Source organism: Theropithecus gelada, chromosome 6 (genome assembly GCF_003255815.1).
Source record: "Theropithecus gelada isolate Dixy chromosome 6, Tgel_1.0, whole genome shotgun sequence".
Classification (NCBI taxonomy): domain Eukaryota; kingdom Metazoa; phylum Chordata; class Mammalia; order Primates; family Cercopithecidae; genus Theropithecus; species Theropithecus gelada.
This window is the reverse complement of record NC_037673.1, coordinates 10015070-10036187: the sequence shown is the minus strand read 5'-3', so window position 1 is coordinate 10036187 and position 21118 is coordinate 10015070. Positions and strand designations below refer to the sequence as shown.

Below are 21118 nucleotides of genomic sequence, written 5' to 3'. Positions count from 1 at the left end.
TTTTTAATTATTCAGTCTGGCATTTCTAGTGTTTATAGCCTTACTCTGCTATGTGGCCAGAACCAGAGGTTACCACTGATTTCTTACATAATACCATAGATGTCGTTAAAATGCATTTTTTCCTATAATCTTGATTTGAGCTTTACTTACCATTTACAGCCTTTAAATTTGCAGCATTCAGAATATAATTCTTGTTTCTCTCTCCATAGCCCGACTTCAATCTCTGCGATGGCTAACGAAGCTTATCCTTGTCCGTGTGACATTGGCCACAGACTTGAGTATGGAGGGCTAGGCCGCGAGGTTCAAATCGAGCACATCAAGGCTTATGTCACCAAATCCCCCGTTGATGCAGGCAAAGCTGTGATTGTCATTCAAGACATATTTGGCTGGCAGTTGCCCAATACCAGATATATGGCTGACATGATCTCAGGAAATGGATACACGTATGTATAAAGTTGCGTTTCTTTGTTTACATTCATATAAATTTCGGTGGTTTATTTTGTTCCCTTTAAAAAATAAAACCACACCAGTCTGACTCTACAGTACCTAATGTACACCAGAAACTTCTTTATCTGACTGTGGTGAAGATAGATGGGAAATGTCATGGGAAATTAAACACCCGCCTGTGTCCTCCTGGGAGTACCTGGCCTCTAGACTTGGTGGACACTGAGAATTCTTTTCCCCCGTGGGGCCTCAGCCAGACGTAGGCACTGGACATCATGGGCCGAGCTCACCAGCTCCCAAATGGACCTGTGACTTGGCTCTTCAAGCAGCTCAGCCTCGTGTCAGATTTCACAGGCCTCTTTGGATGGCAGGGTGTCCAAGGCTCCTCCTGGTCCATACACGTACGGTCGCGGCCCCGTCTGAATTAGACTGGGGTTCAGAAGTGGCACGGTGAGACCTTGCTCCCCTCCCCAAGTTTACCTCTTTGTCTGGCCAAGTGGCCGTGGTCACCTTTGACAAAGGCCGATACCTGATTGCTTCTTATTTGCCCCTGGTGAAAAGCGCAGAGAGCCAGAACCTTCCTTCCTCTCCAGCGTTGGGAAGCATCAACCCAGCAAGCCCTGAGCTTGGTGCACGGCTAGATTTCCTTTGTTTTCACAGAAAGAGAAGCTTTCTGTGAAAGGAAACCCAAGGGTGAGCCTACCTCGTTTTTCTAAGAAGAGAAACTGGCTTAAAGGAATCATGTCCACGCTGGCGGGATGCCGAGTCAGTGCCGAATGAAAAGACCTTCCTTGAAGTTTTCCTTTTTCACGTCCCCAGATGAGGGGACTTAACTTTCTAGGGGCAAACCCAGTAAAAAAAAAAATAAAGAAATAAAATAGCTAGCTTCGGTTGCTCAGCTACAGCCAGTGCTAAGGGCATGACTGGGCTTATTGCCCTTAATCCTCCTGGCAGCCCCTTGAGGGAGGAGCTGTTACTGCTCTCATTTTGCAGATTAGGAAACCAGGACATAAAGAGCGCTCTGCGGCTGCCCCAGATCACGGGCCCAAGCAGCCCATCAAATGGCATTGCTGTGTCTGTTGTTTCACGGCGGGTCCTTGAACAAGGTTCAGGACATAAAAGATAATGAAAGACCCCTGTTTTACAAAGCACTTTCTCATGTACACCATTTTTTTTTTTTTTTGCCCTCGAGAGAATCTTCTGAGGTTGTGCAGTGCAAGCGTGCTGTTTATTTGTCAGATGAGAAAATGAGGCTAGAAGTGGTGACATGGCTTGTTAAGGCCACACAGCAGCATGGGGTGTACTGAGCCTTGAACTTGGATATTCTCACTCCAGTTTCAGAATTCTTCTTACCCCTACAGGGGGAGCCCTGTTCCTCCAACCAGGTGGCAGTTCTATTTGGGGAAACAGTTGGGAAACAAGACTCGACTGGAACAGTTGGCTTCATCCCTCTGGGTTGATTTGCATGGAAGAGCGACCTGGACTGGGGCCAGGTTTCTTTGCTCCCTGCTGCCCGTCTTAGAACATACCCTCTGGATAGGAAACGGTGCTTCGCCGGCGTCTTGGGTGGAGGCTGAGAAAATTGCCTGGTCATAGTGACTGGACATGTTAGCCACATGTGCCCTCTGGCCTGAGGCTCATGTGAAAGGCCAGGAGTCCCCAGGTTGGCTGAGAGGGGCTGGAGGGGCCCTCAAAACCACCCGCCTCAGGCCCACTCCCCCAGGGGCCCCCACATCCCATGCCAGCCTATCCCATGGGAGTGTGCCCTGTGGATAGCCTCATCATTTGCAGGCCTGGGTTACCAGCAGGCTGCCAGACGCTGTGCACCTGCGGTTGTGAAACCTAAGATGGCTTGGCCCAGTGCCAGGTGGCTGCTTTGCCGCGCTCAAAGTTGGCCTTCACACCCACTCCTTTTCCTTTTCTCCGAGCCAGAATCACCAACGTAGCAAGTTTTTAAATAAATGCAAGCAAAATACTGAGTCAAGCAACTCTGAAACTAAGATCAATTCATGTCCATATTTTGCAGAACCATTGTTCCAGACTTCTTTGTAGGGCAAGAGCCTTGGGACCCCTCTAGCGACTGGTCCACCTTCCCTGAGTGGGTGAAAACAAGAAATGCCCAGCAGATCGATAGGTGAGTTATCCGCAGACGTGGCCATGTACGCGGTATGGCCCAGGGAGGTGAGAGCTGGGTGGGCTTCACCTTTCAGACAGTACTCCTTACCTCAGGGTGGGACTTCTCCACGGCCAGTGGAATCCTTCCCATGGCACAAAGGAGAAAAAATTTTTTTTTTGTTTTTTGAGACGGAGTCTTGCTCTGTTGCCCAGGCTGGAGAGCAGTGGCACGATCTCAGCTCACTGCAACCTCTGTCTCCCAGGTTCAGGCATTCTCCTGCCTCAGCCTCCCAAGTAGCTGGGATTACAGGCTCCCGCCACCATGCTCGGCTAATTTTTGTATTTTTAGTAGAGACAGGGTTTCACCATGTTGGCCAGGCTGGGATATTTTTTTAATTAAAATTTTTAGGCTGGGCATGGTGGCTCAAACCCGTAATCCCAGCATTTTGGCAGGCTGAGGCTGGCTGATCACTTGAGATCAGGAGTTTGAGACCAGCCTGGCCAACATGGTGAAACCCTGTCTCTACTAAAAATACAAAAAACAAACAAATAAACAAAAAACTTTGCTGGGCATCATGACGCACGCCTGTAATCCCAGCTACTCGGGAGGCTGAAACATGAGAATCACTTGAACCTGGGAGACGGAGGTTGCAGTGAGCCGAGATCGCGCCACTGCACTCCAGCCTGGGGGACAGAGCAAGATCCCGTCCAAAAAAAAAAAAAAAATTAATTAATTAAAAATTTTAAAATAAAATAGAGATGGGGTCTCACTATGGGCATGCGCCACCGCATCCAGCCAGGATAGCATTCTTTATGTGATGATGATCAATACCAAACAATATTTTTATGAGCACCATCTATGAAAATAGAGATATTAGTGCATCTGTCACTTGAGTAGTGTACATTTTACCTAATATATAGTTTTTTAGCCCTCCCCCTTCTGAGTCTCCGTAGTCCATTATATCACTCTGTGTGCCTTTGCGAACTACCCACAGCTTAGCTCCTACTTATAAGTGAGAACGTACAGTATTTGGTTTTCCATTCCTGAGTTACTTCCCTTAGAAAAATGGCCTCCAGCTCCATCCAAGTTGCTGCAAAAGATATTATTTTGTTCTTTCTTATGGCTGAGTAATAGTCCATGGTGTATATGTGCCACATTTTCTTTTTTTTTTTTCTTTTTTTTTTTTTTTTGAGACGGAGTGTCGCTCTGTCGCCCAGGCTGGAGTGCAGTGGCCGGATCTCAGCTCACTGCAAGCTCCGCCTCCCAGGTTTACGCCATTCTCCTGCCTCAGCCTCCCGAGTAGCTGGGACTACAGGCGCCCGTCACCTCGCCCGGCTAGTTTTTTGTATTTTTAGTAGAGATGGGGTTTCACCGTGTTAGCCAGGATGGTCTCGATCTCCCGACCTCGTGATCCGCCCGTCTCGGCCTCCCAAAGTGCTGGGATTACAGGCTTGAGCCACCACGCCCGGCCACATTTTCTTTATCTACTCATTGGTCAATGCGTGCTTAGGTTGCGTAGCTTTGCAATTGTGCTGCAATAAACACACGTGCAGCCCACCTCCACTTTGGTACATTGTTTCTAGTTGAAAATGTGTTCTAAGTTCCAATCAGTTTGCAGATGAATCATTTGCCAGGCAAGGGTCACAATTCTTGGGCCCCTCATGGCTGAAATAGTCCTGATGGCTTTCCAAATTTGGCCATGCAGAGTGGGGAGTTTTGGGGAGAGAGTGAATGTGTGAAGTCAGAGAGTGTCTGGGTGTCTGCCCATAGTTATGGCTGGTCATGGGAGAGAGGAGGGAGGAGACTCTTCTGGGAGACTCAGGGGACAGAGAAGACTGGGGCATTCTGCAGGGAGCAGGTCGTGGACTCGGGTCTTACGAACCATGCTGTGGGCTGTGGCCTTCATCCCGAGGCTGTGGAAGACTGCTCAGCTCTCAGCTGGGAGTGAGCTGGTTGGATCTGTATTTTGGGAAGAGCCCAGCTTGCCTGCAGCTGTCAGGCAGTTGGAGGAGGGCTGGGCTTGGCAGGAAGACGTGCTGGGATGATGCATCAGTCAGGGCAGAGGTAGTGAGGATAGAGCTCCCAAAAGAAGAATCCTTGGCAACTTCAAGAACAGTTGCTGATACAGTCCTGTTATCATCAGCACAGCCCTTTGAGGGGTTCACAAAATAACCCTGATTCTTGAATATTTTTTCTTTCTGTTCTAGAGAGATCAGTGCTGTCTTGAAGTATCTGAAACAACAGTGTCATGCCCAGAAAATTGGCGTCGTGGGATTCTGCTGGGGTGGAACTGCTGTCCATCATTTGATGGTGAAATACTCAGAATTCAGAGCAGGGGTGTCTGTCTATGGTAAATCTGCCTTGTGTATTTTACTCCATGCGAAAGGGAGGGGTGGAAGAGTGACAGCAATCAGAAGCCTCCCCATCCAGTGTAACACAACCCCCAATAATGTGAAGACCGCCTAGCTTATGGAAATGGGCTTTAAGAATCTGCAAATAGAGGTGGGGGTTTGTCATGCAGTTAACCAGAGGATGTCACTGGGAGTCAAGAGGCCTTGGTCCCAATGGTGTGACTTTGGAAAAGCCACCTAACCTGAGCTCTCCATTTCTTCACCTAGGATGAAGGGGATAGTATTTTTTTTTTAATGTAATCATGATCAGTATCACACAAGATTTTTATGAGCAACATCTATGAAAATATTTTTCTGGTGGTGGCTAATGCCTGTAATCCCAACAGTTTGGGAGCCTTAGGCGGGCAGATCACTTGAGCTCGGGAGTTCAAGACCAGCCTGGGCAACATGGCAAAACCCTGTCTTTACAAAAAATACAAAAATTAGCTGGGCGTGGTCACATACACCTGTAGTCCTAGCTACTCAGGAGGCTGAGGTGGGAAAATTGCTTGAGGCCAAGAAGGTTAAGGCTGCAGTGAGCCATGATCACGCCACTGCCCTCCAGCCTGGGCGACAGAGCAAGACCCTGTCTCAAAAAAAAAAAAAAAAAAAAAAAAAAAAAAAAGAGAAAGAGAGAGAAAGAAAGAAAGATTGATTTTTCCAAGATACAAATTGCTCTAACTGTACACAAACATGCACACACACTAAAGACAGAAAGAAAGCAAAAGCAGCCAGGCACGGTGGCTCACGCCTGTAATCCTAGCACTTTGGGAGTCCAAGATGGGCAGATAGCTTGAGCCCAGGAGTTTGAGACAAGCCTGGGCAACATAGAGAGACTTTGTCTCTATAAAAAAATTTTAAGGCCTGGTGTGGTGGCTCACACCTGTAATCCCAGCACTTTGGGAGGCCAAGGTGGGTGGATCACAAGGTCAAGAGTTCGAGACCAGCCTGGCCAATATGGTGAAACCCCGTCTCTACTAAAAATACAAAAATTAGCTGGGCATGGTGGCAGGCGCCTGTTGTCCCAGATATTCAGGAGGCTGAGGCAGGAGAATCGCTTGAACCCGAGAGGTGGAGGTTGCAGTGAACCAAGACTGTGCCACTGCACTCCAACCTGGGCAACAGAGTGAGACTCTGTCAAAAAAAAAAAAAATTAAAATTACTTGCATGTACTGGCACGTGCCTGTGCTCCCAGCCTCTCAGGAGGCTGAAGCAGGAGGATCACTTGAGCCCAGATGTTTGAGGCTGCAGTGAGCTATGAATGCACCACTGTACTCCAACCTGGGTGACAGGGAGTGAGACCTTGTCTCTTAAAAAAAAAAAAAAAAAAGGAAAGAAAGCAAAAGAAAACACACTCTAAAATGTAAATAGCAATTTATACATTTTTTGCCAAAACAAACCAAAGTTATTACAGCAATGAAATAACATTATATCTGTATATAGAAGCTGCTTGCTAAACTCATGATATAGAAGCATTCAGACCAATAGATAAAAAGGCACATAGGAAATATAGCCTTTAAAAATAATGCAGATGCTCCTCTACTTACAATGGGGCTAAGTCCTGATAAACCCATCGTAAATTGAAAATATCCCAAGTCGAAAATGCATTAATCCACCTCACCTACCAAACATCATAGCCTCACCTGGCCTGCCCGAAACACCTGCATCTGACTACAGTTGGGCAAAGTCATCTAACACAGGGCCTGTTTTATAGTAAAGTCTTGAATATCTCATGCAGTTTATTGAATTCTGTACTGAAAGTGAAAAACAGAACGGTTGTCTGGGTACTTGGAGTACAGTTTCTACTGAATGGGTGTCGCTTGTGCACCATTATAAAGTCAAAAAATGGCAAGTGGAACCATCGTTAGGCCTGGGACCATCTGAAGTGGATCCTAAAGTTATACTAATGATTCTTTCTTGGCTTAATGGTTCCTTACTGTGGTATTTTCAACTACTTTTAGCATTTAAAAACCCTTTAAATATTGACTTAGGACAACACAAAAGGACATAAACTCAAGTCAGTGGCCAGCTGCCTCTGGGAACAAAGGAGCTGAGAGTTGCTTTGTCTAGACCATGCTTTTGCGCGTTTAGCAAAAGGCGGTCAGGAGCGGATGCCTCCCCGGCGCCACCTTCTGGCCGCGGTTGTGCAGTGCGTGAGCTGCCGAGCGTGGCCGGGCTCAGGCTCAGGATATTAAAAGAGGCCCATTCGCAGAAGTAGCTTTGCCAGAGTGGGGAAGGGAGCGTGGCCACCTTTCCCGTGGCTCCCTGCCTCCTAAAGAGGAGTTACAGGTGAAGGAGGCTCTGTCTGTTACTTAGCTCTTCTGTGCTGCCAGCAGGAAGTGGAAAAAAAGTTATGTTATTTACCTCTTATCTTAAAATGGTAACTTGCTGCAAATCTTTTGCATACTTCTTTTCCCATAGAATTGGACACACCCACAGGTTGTTTTCAGACAGCCTGGGTCAGGCAGAGCATGCTTCTCATTTCAGAATTAATCTCGAATGCTGAGATGAAAGATGAAAACTATTATTGTTATTTTTTGAGACGGCATCTTGCTGTCACCCAGGCCGGAGTGCAGTGGCACGATCTTGGCTCACTGAATCTTCACCTCCTGGGTCCAAGCAATTCTTCTGCCTCAACCTCCTGAGTAGCTGGGGCTACCACATCCAGCTAATTTTGTATTTTTAGTAGAGACAGGGTTTTGCATTGGTGGCCAGGCTGGTCTCGAATTCCTGACCTCAAGTGATCCACCCGCCTTGGCCTCCCAAAGTGCTGGGATTACAGGTGTGGTCCACCTTGCCCAACCAAAACCTGATTTTTATAGACTGACCTGCTAGGCCCAGGCAGTTTCACACTTGCACACTCGTGGTCTGGTGCGAATCTAAATACCCATTCAAATGACAGCTCCTCTTACAAACAAAACTACTCAGTGCATTCAAACCGGAACCTGTGGGGCTTGTGTAGACCTGAGAAACTTCTCAAGCAAAGGTTTGAAAATGGTCCTGTTTGTAAATGAAGGTAGATCCCAGCGGGAGCATTCCTCAGGCTGCTCCAGCGTCGTTCCATATTAAAGCAGCAGATGCAGACGAGGTCTCGTTCAATTATTTAATGGCCTGATTCCTAGTCCATAAAGTGGGGAGATAGAGAGTAGGAAGATCTGACTAAATACATTTCTCTTGTACTATTATAATCCTTTTTTTTTTTTTTCCTCCGAGACGGAGTCTTGCTCTGGTTGCCCAGAGCTGGAGTGCAATGGCATGATCTCGGCTCACTGCAACCTCCACCTCCCGGGTTCAAGCAATTCTCCTACCTCAGCCTCCCAAGTAGCTGGGATTGCAGGTGCCTGCCACCACACCCGGCTAGTTTTTGTATTTTTAGTAGAGACAGGGTTTCACCATGTTGGCCAGGCTGGTCTCGGACTCCTGACCTCATGATCCGCCCTCTTTGACCTCCCAGAGTGCTCGGATTAGGGGCTTGAGCCACCACGCCCAGCCTTTGGGTTTTTTTGTATTAACTGTTTATTTATTTATTTTTTATTTTATTATTTTTAAAGACAGGGTCTCACTTTGTTGCCCAAGCTGGAGTACAGTGGCACAAACATGGCTCACTGCAGCCTCAACTTTCCAGGCTCAAGTGATCTGCCCACATTCGTCCCCCCAAGTAGCTGAGACTACTGGCATGCACCACCACACCCGGCTTATTTTTGTATTTTTTGTAGAGACAGGGTTTTGCAATGTCACCCAGGCTGCTCTCAAACTCCTGGGCCCAAGCCATCCACCTGCCTCAGCCTCCCAAAGTGCTGGGATTATAGGCATGAGCCACTGTGCCCAGCCTTCTTTTACGCTAATCTTGTAAGTTGGGCCACTTCTGTAGAATGACTGAAAAAGGAAATAGAGCCCCAAAGCAGAGATTTTACTTTGAAAAATCAAACCCAAATGCTGTAGTTTTCTGTGGCATGAGTGTGGGGGTCATACATCATGCCTCTGTGCTCGTTTTTCAGGCATTGTCAAGGATTCTGAAGGCATTTACAATTTAAAGAACCCCACCTTGTTCATTTTTGCTGAAAATGATGTTGTGATTCCACTCGAGAATGTAAGTTGGCATCTTTTCTCTTCGTATTTATTTGTTTTGAGACAGGGTCTTGCTCTGTTGCCCAGGCTGGGGTGCAGTGGCGCGAACTTGACTCACTGCAGCCTCTGCCTTCCAGGTTCAAGCCATTCTCGTGCCTCAGCCTCCCGAGTAGCTGGGACTACAGGCGCCCGCCACCACGCCTGGCTGATTTTTGTATTTTCGGTAGAGAGAGGGTTTCACCATGTTGACCAGGCTGGTCTTGAACTCCTGACTTCAGGTGATCTGCCCGCCTTGGCCTCCCAAAGTGCTGGGATTATAGGCATGAGCCACCGCGCCCGGCATCATTTGTATATTTAGTAGCATGATTTGACATTCTGCCGGGAGTGGGAAGTCTTGAAGGATACATTTGTTGCTCCAAATATTTCCAACATTACCATTTTAAAGATGGGTTTTATTCAATTCCACTTATATAATTCCACCGTGGAAGTGTGACGTTCCCAAAACATGCTTAAGGAAATGTCTGAGGGAGGTATTCTCAGCATGGCCTGATTACCTGGTGGAGAAACAGGACCTCTTGCCCTGCTCCATGCTAACCCACAAATTGCCGTAAAGTCTATGACCTTAAAGACAAGGATTTATTAAACACAGTCAGTTGATAAGGAAAAAGCAGAAGAAAAGTATGGTTCAAAAGTAGTCAGTTAGCTGGGCGTGGTGGCTCATGCCTGTAATCCCAGCAACTCAGGAGGCTGAGGTGGGAGGATTGATTGAGGCTGAGAGTTTGAGACTAGGTCAGGCAATCTAGCTAGATCCCTTCTCTACAAAAATATAAGCAAATCAGCTGCGGTGGTGGCACACATCTATAGTCCCAGCTATTTGGGAGCCTGAGGCAGGGAGATTGCTTGAGCACAGGAGTTGAAGGTTGCAGTGAGCCACGATTGTGCCACTGTACTCCAGCCTGGGCGACAGAGTGAGACCCTGACTCTAAGAAAAAAAAGTAGTCATTTAGAAATTATTTTATAATATTAGTAACTAATACATTAATGCAAATGATTTCACATAATAGATGGATCATTTTTACATTGCTCTGAAATCTCTCCTTTGCCAGACATAAGAACTGTGTTAGTTATAAAATTAGCAGGAAAGGCCGGGTGCAGTGGCTCACGCCTGTAATCCCAACACATTGGGAGGCTGAGGCAGGCAGATCACCTGAGGTCAGGAGTTTGAGACTAGCCTGGTCAACATGGTGAAACCCTGTTTCTACTAAAAATACAAAATTTAGCTGGGCGTGGTGGCATGTGCCTGTCATCCCAGCTTCTCCGGAGGCTGAGGCAGGAGAATCACTTGAACCTGGGAGGTAGAGGTTGCAGTGAGCCGAGATGGTGCCTCTGAACTACAACCTGGGCAACAGAGTGAGACCCTGTCTAAAAAGAAAAAAATTAGCGGGAAAGAATTCAATGTAACTGTGGAACTTGTTTCTAATTTAAAGCATTGATGTTAAATTTCTGTTATGAGCAGTCACTGAAGATTTGGAGAATGGAAAGTGCCACTAAAGGGTTAAAATCATGAAATCTTTTGCACACCAGGTATCTTTGCTGACCCAGAAGTTGAAAGAACACTGCAAAGTTGAATATCAAATTAAAACATTTTCTGGGCAGACTCATGGGTTCGTGCATCGGAAGAGAGAAGATTGCTCACCTGCAGACAAGCCCTACATTGATGAGGCGAGAAGGAATTTAATCGAGTGGCTGAACAAGTACATGTAGCAAGAATCAAGGGCAAGCCTTCCTAGAATAGCTTTCATCCCAAAATTTGCTTGGAAATACTTAGATCATTTAATTTTCACTTTTATAAAATAAATGTAGGAATCCTAAAATTCATTATTTCATTTGAAACACAAATTCAGTAGGAAATAATGCATGAAATGATTTGATTTTTAACATGTACCTCAAATCATAATTTAAAAACAAGGTCTGGGCCAGGCGCGGTGGCTCAAGCCTGTAATCCCAGCACTTTGGGAGGCCGAGATGGGCGGATCACGAGGTCAGAAGATAGAGACCATCCTGGCTAACACGGTGAAACCCCGTCTCTACTAAAAAATACAAAAAACTAGCCGGGCGAGGTGGCGGGCGCCTGTAGTCCCAGCTACTCGGGAGGCTGAGGCAGGAGAATGGTGTAAACCCAGGAGGCGGAGCTTGCAGTGAGCTGAGATCTGGCCATTGCACTCCAGCCTGGGCAACAGAGCGAGACTCCGTCTCAAAAAAAAAAAAACCAACAAAAAAACCAACAAAAAAACAAGGTCTGATTGGGTGCGGTGCCTCATGCCTGTAATTCCAGCACTTTGGCAGGCCAAAGTGGGCGGATCACCTGGGGTTAGGAGTTTGAGACCAGCCTGGGCAACATAGTGAGACCCCCATCTCTACAAAAAATACAAAAATTAGCTTGATGTGGTGGTGCACGCCTATAGTCCCAGCTACTTGGCAGACTGAGGCACAAGAATCAGTAGAACCCAGGAGGTGGAGACTGCAGTGACTCAAGATCATGTCACCACTGTACTCCAGCCTGGGCAACAGAGTGAGACCCTGTCTCAAAAATAAATAAGTAAATAAATAAATAAATAAATAAATAAAATAAAACCCAGGTCAGTACTTGGAGAATTTGAATGATAGAGTAATACCCTAATTGTTAGTTAAAACCTACAGGCTGGGTACAGTGGCTCACGCCTGTAATCCCAGCACTTTGGGAGGCCGAGGCAGGTGGATCACTTGAGGTCAGGAGTTCAAGACCAGCCTGGTCAACATGGTGAAATCCCATCTCTACTAAAAATACAAAAATTAGCCGGGCGTGGTGGTGTGTGCCTGTAATCCCAGCTACTCGGGAGGCTGAGGCAGGAGAATCACTTGAACCCGGAGGCAGAGGTTGCAGTGAGTCGAGATTGCGCCACTGCACTCCAGCCTGGGTGACAGAGTGAGACTCTGTCTCAGAAATCTCAAAAAAACAAAAAACAAACCTACAGCTGTTCAAGGACCAGCTGACAGGTCAAGTGTGGCGTTTTCTGGTCTTTGAACACATCATAGAAAGTGACAAATGCTGCAAAGCCATGAAGAACATGAACTATAAACTGGGGTAGACCACCACCCAGCTTAGACACTTATCTATGCCACAAAACATCTGAATTTGACACATTTATATATTGCAATATGGGAAGTATTGAGATCAAAACAGGATTGCATTGACCTAATTATATTAATTTAATAAACTAATTTTTTGAATTTTTGTATTTGTAGCATTTTTAAAAAGATAGCAGAAAACGGGGGGCTAGAGTTGTCACCCAGCCACTGTCTCCTAGGCAGTGGATTTCCAAGCACTGGCATTTTTCTGTCGCAGGGCCTGAGGCTACCTCAGAAATCTCTCCTGTGTTTCTGGTGGTAGCATAAAGGGGAGAGCCGGCGAGAGAGTCTGCACCTGCACCTGCGGGGTGCGTGCGTGTGACTTCGGGCAAGTGACTTGATGTTGTCATTTTTTCCCTAATTTTGTATTGACGTCCTTCTAAGGAGAGAGTGGCTGTAAAGTCTAGCCGTGCCCTGATGGGGATTCTGGGGATGTGGTCGTGGGTGTTTCCCATGTGCCTTTCATGGGATCTTTCTTTGTCCTGGCAGACGACCTGATACCTAAGTGTCCAACCTGTGGCCAGGTGTCCCTCTCACGGGAAGCTTGTTTATCCTGGCACGTGCCCTTGTGGCTCTCGTCTGACCTGTGTCCAGTTTATTCCTATGGAGACAGCCACTCTCCCAGAGACCCCTGACCAGGAAAGAAGTTAGGATGGGGTAGAGGAGGCAGCTCATAAGAACCATGAAATGACAGAAGCAGTTTATTGCTTAGAGATCCAGAGAACAGAGGGCAGCACGCTTCGCAGGCCCAGCAAAAAGGGGGAGCCATCCAGGACACGTGGGCTCAACCAGAAGGTGGAGAACGAGAGAGAGAGAGGGAGTTGTGAGCCAAAGCTTTTACTGGAGCCCAGGGTGCTATCTAAGCAGGTTTCCCATGGAGGTTCTAATTGGGGGGTTTAGAGCAGGCGGGCATGAGCCCAGGGATTCGTGCTGTGACTGAGAGGAGTTGGTGTGGGTAGGATATCAGCACGGCCCATGTGGGTGTGGGGGGCAGTGGGACAAGTCAAGCAGGTGGTATCCAGCTGTCCATGAGGAGGTGGTCCCAGGAGGTGGTTTTATGAGGCAGATGTCTGGATTCACCACCTCGAGGAACTGGGAGAAGCTGGATAACTAGAAACTGTGTTACTAATCTCTGCTTCTAGTATGAGGAAGTCCAACTTATAATCAAATGGATGCTCAGGAAACATGAAATTAAAAGAATTCCCCAAACTTGACCTTCCTGAGCCTCAGTTTTTGCATCTGTCAAATGGGTATGAGGGGACCTTTTGCCTAATGTTGAGAGAATCCAAGCCTGAACAGGGCTGGTCTGCTGTGAACACTTAGTTGTGGACTCCTACAGGCCAAAGCGATTGCCTGCTGAGGGCTGCTCCCAGGAGGCCTCACACATTCATCTGGCCTCCCAGGAAACCCCTGAGATGTGCTGGGCTTTTGCCCTGGATTGGTATTGGTGAGCATGTAGACAGTAGCCTGAGTCTTCAACACAGATGGGAGGGTCTAAAATTCGTGCGAGAATGAACCAAGGTTGTGGCTGTATCCTTGATGGTGAGCTTGGGGCCTGGGCAGCCTTCTCTCTGCTGAGTCCTTTGGTCAAATGTCCTGGTGGTCTGAACCAGCACTGCAGATGGAAGTATAATGTAAGTCACACACGTACTTCTTTAAAAAGATTTGTTCTTCAGTGTCTGTTAGACAAGCAGATAAATGAAGGTAAAGGGAAAAAATGGCAACTTTAGCTTTTTTCCCCGTGTATATAATTTTAAATTTTCTCATAGCCCCATTAAAAAAAAGAGACATAAGTGAAGTTAATTTTAATAATACATGTTAGCCCAGTTTATCACAAATGTTCCATCAGCTTGTAATTAATATAACGAATCATGAGTGAGATATTTTTTTTTTTTTTTTTTTTGGTCCTCTATCTTTGACATCTGATGTGTATTTTCTGCTTACACATATCTCAGTTTGGATACTAACTTCATCAGAAGTACTTGATTTGGCCAGTGGCTCATGCCTGTAATCCCAGCACTTCGGGAGTCTGAGGCGGGTGGATCACTTGAGGTCAGGAGTTCAAGATCAGCCTGGCCAATATGGTGAAACCCTGTCTCCAATAAAAATGCAAAAATTAGTGAGGCATGGTGGTGGGTACCTGTAATCCTACTTGGGGGAGGCTGAGGCAGGAGAATCGCTTAAACTCAGAGGTGGAGGTTGCAGTGAGCTGAGATGGTGCCATTGCACTCCAGCCTGGGCCACAGAACAAGACCCTGTCAAAAAAAAAAAAAAAAAGAAGTACTTGATTTGTGTTTAGATTTCACAAAATTTATAGTTGAGAAAGTAGGTTTACATATTTAAGTTTTCTGATAACTGAGTCTTGCATCAAAAGTCATTTCCTTTACAGTTCACCTCCCACATTGACAAAACTGGTTCATTTGTTTTAGAAGAATTGATTTGACTTTGAAGCAAAAGCGTATTCATTTCAAAACGACGTCAATCTAAATTAAGTGAACTTGTGATTAATATAACACGTTCACTTTTGTGTCACTTTTGTGTCACTGTCATTCTGGTGCTGACAGCACTGAGGTCAGAGGGTCTAGCACACACTGAACAGAGAGCTCCAAGTGTGGTGGGATCAACAGAGCTTTCCTCAATATTTTTTTCTTGTTGTGTTTTTCAGGAGAAGTTTTTTGTTTGTTTGTTCGTTTGTTTTGAGACAGAGTCTTGCTCTGTCGCTCAGGTTGGAGTGGAGTGGTGCGATCTCAGCTCACTACAACCTCTGCCTCCCAGGTTCAAGTGATTCTTCTGCCTCAGCCTCCCGAGCAGCTGGGATTACAGGTGCCCACCACCACGCCTGGCTAATTTTTGTATTTTTAGTAGAGATGGGGTTTCACTATGTTAGCCAGGCTGGTCTCAAGTGACCTCAAGTGATCCGCCCACCTCGGCCTCCCAAAGTGCTGGGATTACAGGCATGAGCCACGGTGTCCGGCCCAGGAGGAGTATTTTACACTGCTTCAGTTTTTTAATTTAAATGAATTAAAATGAAATGAAAAGTTGGCCTCCCCAGGTGCACTAACCCTGTAGCAGGGTCGTCACTGGCCGCACGTGCTGGTCTACACTGGGCGAGGAAGATTTGTATCACATCCCAACGGCACCCTGTTGACTTTCCATTAATCCTGTTTGTCCGCCTCGTGACAGCCCTGCAGCCGGTTGTGAAAGAAAATAGACTCTCAGGACCAAAAGTCACTATGCCAGAGGGAAGGTTCGGCCTGGGAACTGTGTGATACTGCCTTCCTTTCCTTCCCAGACAGACAGCTGCAATGTCACACCCCTGTGTTACAGCCTCATCCGTAAGCCAGGATCCCACAACCACGGAAGGCCACACATCTCCCCAGATGGCCTCCCTCCCAAAGCGCTCACCTGGAAATTCCTCGTGGGCAGCTAGATCTTTCAGGCTATATCCACCCCCTCTAAACTAGCCCTGAAACAAGTTTTTTGGATCTCACCCTGACGATGTCAATTACCAGCTGATCCTCACAGAGAGGACAAAGACCAGAAATCATCCCTGAGACAAATGCATAATTGACTTTTCCTCTGCTTGCTTTCTGACGTGTAAAATGTAGATTTACTGAGACTCAGAGCCTCACAAGAATGCGAGCGTCTGCCTCACTGTCTCCCTCCCCCGTCTTTTCCCTCCTGCTTGCCCTTGCCTTTTTAAATATTGCCGTTCACCAAACCCCCTTTGGAAAAAGCACAGCTCACGGATGTGTCTGTGGCTTGTGGTGGTTTTCGTGGGTGTGTTCTCAACCTTGGCAAAATAAACCTCTATGGATTGACAGCTGCCTTGGTCACTTTTTGGTTAACATGGTCTTTCTCAATTACAGCCAGATAATTTATTTACTTGGCAAACTGCTCAAGCCTAGATCTGTGCCTACACTTAGCCCCTCTTCATGTCCACAGACACCAAAAAGGCCATTTGTTTTCCCTCCCATTCAGGCCTGGGCCCTGCAGGCAGCTCCCTCTATCAGGTGAGACCTTAGTTCTCCTTGGGTTCCACACTGGGGCTGTTTTCATCCCAGTGCCTGGCCAGCGTGGGTAAAGTCTTGTCAGTCCTGGGGCGCCAGCAACCTGCAAACTCAGTGCATTCGTGTTCTGGAAGACCAAGCAAGAAGGATGCCTGCAGCCTCAGGATCACACCCACCCTTCTTCTGTAAAAAGGCAGCCAGTCTCCACGGGGCTGGCCCCTCTGAGTCCCAGGGTGGGGGTGTGCTTTTCAGGCCTTTAGGTGAGAGCAGCAGAAGTTATCAATGTTATTTGCATTTTAGAAAGATTAAAGTTGGGCCCCTCTGGAGAGGGAAGGAGCACAGCAGCAGGAAGCAGAGATGTGAGCCTGACTGATATGGTTTGGCTTTGTCTCCACTCAAATTTCATCTTGAATTGTAGTTCCCATAATCCCCACGTGTTATGGGAGGGACCTGGTGGGAGGTAATTGTATCATGGGGGCGGTTACCTTCCTTCTGTTCTCATGCAAGTGAGTGAGTTCTCACGAGATCTGATGGTTTTATAAGGGGCTTTCCCCCGACTTCATTCTGCAGTTCTCCTTGCTGCCGCCATGTGAAGAAGGATATGCCTGCTTCCCTTTCCACCATGATTGTAAGTTTCCTCCTCAGCCATGCTGAACTGTGAGTCAATTAAACTTCTTTTCTTTGTAAAACATACCCAGTGTGTTTTACTAGACATACCCAGTCTCGGATATGTCTTTAGTAGCAGCGTGAGAACAGAATAATATGTTGACCGAGGCAGCAGAGTGGAGAGTTGCTGAGAGATGCAGCTGCTTTTACTGCAGAGACTGAGAAGACACCAAGAAGCAAGACCCTGAGGTTGGCTTAGAGATGATTATCCAGCAGGAATCCTGAAGAGAAGCGGGCTGTGAGGAAAGAGAATTTAATTTTGGTTCAGCCTCGAGTATCAGTTGAGTTTTCTTGGGCTATAAACAACAGAAAACCCGACTGACAGTGGCTAAGAGAGTAACGTTTAAGTGTCTCCCACAGTCCTCCAGAGATCCAAGGTGGTTTGGGGGTTTCCTGGTGTCAGGACCTGGGGTTGGTGCCTGCATTCTCTGGGCCCCAGGGCCTTACAAATCCCAGCCACAGCAGGAAGGGAAGGAAGGAAGGAAGGAGCTCTTTCCTGCACCTCTGTTTTAGCGAGGGAGGGAAATCCCCCAGCTGTGTGCCTCCTGTGCCGTGGGAGAGGCCGAGGACCTGGGCATCAGCTGCAGGGGAGTTGGTGACTGGATTGGATAAGACCCTGACTCACTCAGCCAGAGATGGGTGCGCTGCCTCTGGACAGAGCTGGGCTTTGGTGGGCTATGAAGAGGAGTGTGGAGGCTTGTTGTGGCGGGCAGTTGCGTGAGACCCATGTGGCTGTGTAACGTTGGGAGTCGTCCATCAGGTGGCTGTGGCAGGCATGGCAGAGGGAGAGTGTGAGGAAGATGAGGGTGAGAAGAGGAGGTTCAGGAGGGAAGAGCTGGATGTGTCCACATTCCATGTTTACCTTGTTGTGGATTTGGGCAACTTACTTCTCTGACCCTCTGACTCAGTAAAAGCTATAAACTGAGTAAAATAACATAACTCTGCAGGGGCGCGTGTAGAGTAGGTAGTCAGGAGCAGGGCAGGAGAGGTCTACCTCCCCAGGAATGTCAGGTGGCCATCAGGTGACGGTCAGGTGGTTGTTAAACTGGCTCTCTAAAATAATACTTGGTCACAGCCAGCACCAGGGAAAGGCAGTCTCTCTACAGATAGAAAGGCCTGAAGCTGGTGATCAGCAGCTTCCTAATAAGATCTCAGGATTTGGGCAAGCAGGCCCAAGCATGCACCCTGAGAGGCAAGATGGTGGACAGCCTGGTCCAAGGGAAGAGTTTGAGTCTTCCCTTGGAAGGGAAAAGAAATGCAAACTTTGGAACCATGCCAATGTATAAAACCCCAAGTCACAGACTGAGCAGGGCACTTGGCCCTCTTCCAAGTGTACTTTGCTTCCTTTCGTTCCTGCTCTAAAACTTTTTGATAAACTCTCACTCCTCCTTTAAAACTTGCCTCAGTCTATCCCTCTGCCTTGTGCCCCTCAGCTGAATTCTTTTCTTTGAGGAGGCAAGGATTTGATTTGATGTAGACCCTTCAGATTCACACTGGTAACAGTAGGTGAAGTGTCATCAGCACGCCTCACCCTTGAATAAATGCTGGTGGATACAGGGTGGTTCTCCCTGAATGCATATTAAGTGGCAACCGCAGAGGGGGACAGCCAGAGGTGGGGAGCAGCCAGGGATGTAGGAGCAACTAGAGGGCAGAGCTCCAGGAAAGCCACCAGAGGAGCTTCAAAAAGGAAGAGAATAAAAAAATAAAAAATAAAAAGACAGGAAAAGGTTGTGTGTGTGAGAAAGAGGACTCCACCTCAGAGGGCACCCCCCGGGATTTGCAGCAGCAGGACACAGTGATTGCAGCACAGGTGGTTTCTATGAAGGGCGGGGTCCACAGACCATCACTGTGGGTGGAGGGGGCAGAAGGTGGAAGGCAGGAGAGGAAGAGGGGCCAACAACAGTGCCGCAGAGAAACGGAGTGAACAGGAAGGGAGTGGCTCCAGGGGACACAATTGAAGGGTTTTGTTTTCCTATGCTTTGGTTTTTTCTTTCTTTCTTTCTTTCTTTTTTTTTGTTGAGACAGGATCTGGCTGTGTTGCCCAGGCTGGAGTGCAGTAGTCCAATCACTGCTCACTGCAACCTCTGTCTCCCAGGCCCAAGCAAACCTCCCTCCTCAGCCTCCTGAGTAGCAGGGACTACAGGCACCTACCACCACACCTGGCTATTATAAGTCCAGAATGTGTCCTGAGGAGCACTAAAGACACTCTCAGATACAGAAAGAGTCTCACTGTGTTGCCCAGGCTGGTCTCGAACTCCTGAACTCAAGAGATCTCCTGCCTCAGCCTCTCAAAGTGCTAGGATTACAGGTGTGAGCCACTGAGCCCGGCTGGTTTTTGCTTTTTAAGGTGAGATTCATGCTGGAAAGTGCCAACAGAGGAGGGGAGGCTGTGTGTGCAGGTAAGAGATTTACAGACAGGAGGAGCCTATTCTCAGGGTCTAAACCAGCAAAGAGCTGGATTCTTACCATGTTCCATGTCCCTTGCGTGTTGGCAGAGGACTTACATCATCACCACCTCCAGGGAGCCCCCACGGATGGGGGCAGCCACTGCCTTGAATAGTGCACTGTGCTGTGTGCTCAGAAGAAAGAGACTTGGAGGGTCTTGCCTTGGCATGTACATGCTCTAACCTGGAAATCATGCTGCTGCCACAGGGCACTGGTCTGCAGTAGTGTAGGGGTTAAGTGAAAACTTCCGTATCACCCTCTGAAAGTCACTGACAAGAGGCAGATTAAAAGGAAAAAAGGCATACAAATTTATTTGATCATAGTTTTAGGTGACATGGGAGCCATCAGAACGATGACCAAAAGATACAGGGGAAATTGTACTTTATTGATTGGTTGATTGTTTTAGAGCCAGGCTGCAGTGAAGTAGTGTGATCATGGCTCACTGCAGCCTCCAACTCCTTGGCTCAAGCAATCCTCCAGCCTCAGCCTTTCAAGTTGCTGGGACTGCCAGTGCATGCCACCACACCGGCTTATGTTTTTTTTTTATAGAGATGAGGTCTCATTATGTTACCCAGATTGGTCTGGAGTTCCTGGGGTCCAGTGATCCTCCCACCTCAGCCTCTCAAAGTGCTGGAATTACAGTCATGAGCCACGAAACTGTCCATTTTTATGCTTAGGTTCAATGAAGTGTGGGCAGCATGTGGAAAAACAATTGGAGAAAAAGGGTCTAATCTAATGCCAGTGGACTAAGTAGGAGCCCCAGCAAGGCCTGGTAAGACTCTTCTTGGCCTCCCAGGGCAGCATTTCCTCCTTCTGGTTATCAGGACCCTCTCTGCAATGGGAGTCTTTGAATTACAGGCAAACAAGATAGGTCAGATAATTTCTTTATGGCCAGTTTTTACAGGGAAGTGGCAACAGGGGGTGGTTTTAGAGTAATACTTTCAGGTTTTGTGGCTGGCTTTGGGGGAAGGAGGTTCTGGTTTCTATGACCACCTAGGGGAAGAGGCATTCTAGTTTTCAGCTTCAGGGCAGAATGAAGGGCCAGAAACAGGAGGGAAGGAGGTCAGAGAGAGCTGCTTCTGAAGCCTTCATTTTGGGGTGTTGTATTCTGAGACCCTCACCAGTCACAGAACCCCATCCAACCACAAGGAATCTGGGCAGTGCAATCCTACTATAAGTCCAGAATGTGTCCTGAGGAGCACTAAAGACACTCTCAGATGCAGAAATGAGGAAACAAGCTCTGAGAGATGGAATCAATGGGACACTGGAATTGTCTTGGGCAGAAGGAGGGTACCCTTCCCTCTCCCCTCCCCCACTGAGGCAAGACAGAAGCGTAAGAGTTTCCGATCGCTGCTTTGACAAATTTTCACAAACATAGCAACTTAAACCATGCAATGGCATGTGGAATCCTTTTTTTTTTTTTTTTTTTTTTTTTTTTACAGTCTCCCTCTGTCACCCAGTGCAGTGGTGTGATCTCAGCTCACTGCAACCTCCACCTCCTGGGTTCAAGTGATGCTTCTGCCTCAGCCTCTGAGTAACTGGGATTACAGGCATGCGCCACCATGCCTGGAAAATTTTTATATTTTGAGTGGAGATGGGGTTTTACCATGTTGGCCAGGCTGGTTTGGAACTCCTGTCCTCAAGTGATCAACCTGCCTCAGCCTTCCAAAGTGCTGGGATTACAGGTGCGGGCCCCTGCGCCCGGCCAACGCCGCCATCTCGAGTCTCCTGCTGAATCTTTCACCTTTATCCGTGAGCCCCTCTGGGCTTGTGTGACTACACTGGGCCCTCCCGGATCACTGCCCTCTTTT

The 21118-nt window shown here is 47.5% G+C and overlaps 1 protein-coding gene across 1 annotated transcript; it reads left to right on the top strand.

Moving 5' to 3' along the window:
* Positions 1 to 207: 207 nt before the first annotated feature.
* CMBL (carboxymethylenebutenolidase homolog) lies at positions 208 to 11109 on the top strand. Its single transcript, XM_025387999.1, has 5 exons — positions 208 to 443; positions 2471 to 2578; positions 4768 to 4910; positions 8949 to 9040; positions 10603 to 11109. Exons 1-5 carry the CDS (start codon positions 229 to 231, stop codon positions 10780 to 10782), a joined length of 738 nt encoding a protein of 245 aa, XP_025243784.1. The 5' UTR covers positions 208 to 228; the 3' UTR covers positions 10783 to 11109.
* Positions 11110 to 21118: the final 10009 nt, after the last annotated feature.

Bases quoted from the DNA above. Each gene is read 5' to 3' on its own strand.
- CMBL (XM_025387999.1), top strand. From the start codon at position 229: ATGGCTAACGAAGCTTATCCTTGTCCGTGTGACATTGGCCACAGACTT. The intron at 444-2,470 runs GTATGTATAAAG...CATATTTTGCAG, and splicing joins ATCTCAGGAAATGGATACAC to AACCATTGTTCCAGACTTCT. The intron at 2,579-4,767 runs GTGAGTTATCCG...TTTCTGTTCTAG, and splicing joins AATGCCCAGCAGATCGATAG to AGAGATCAGTGCTGTCTTGA.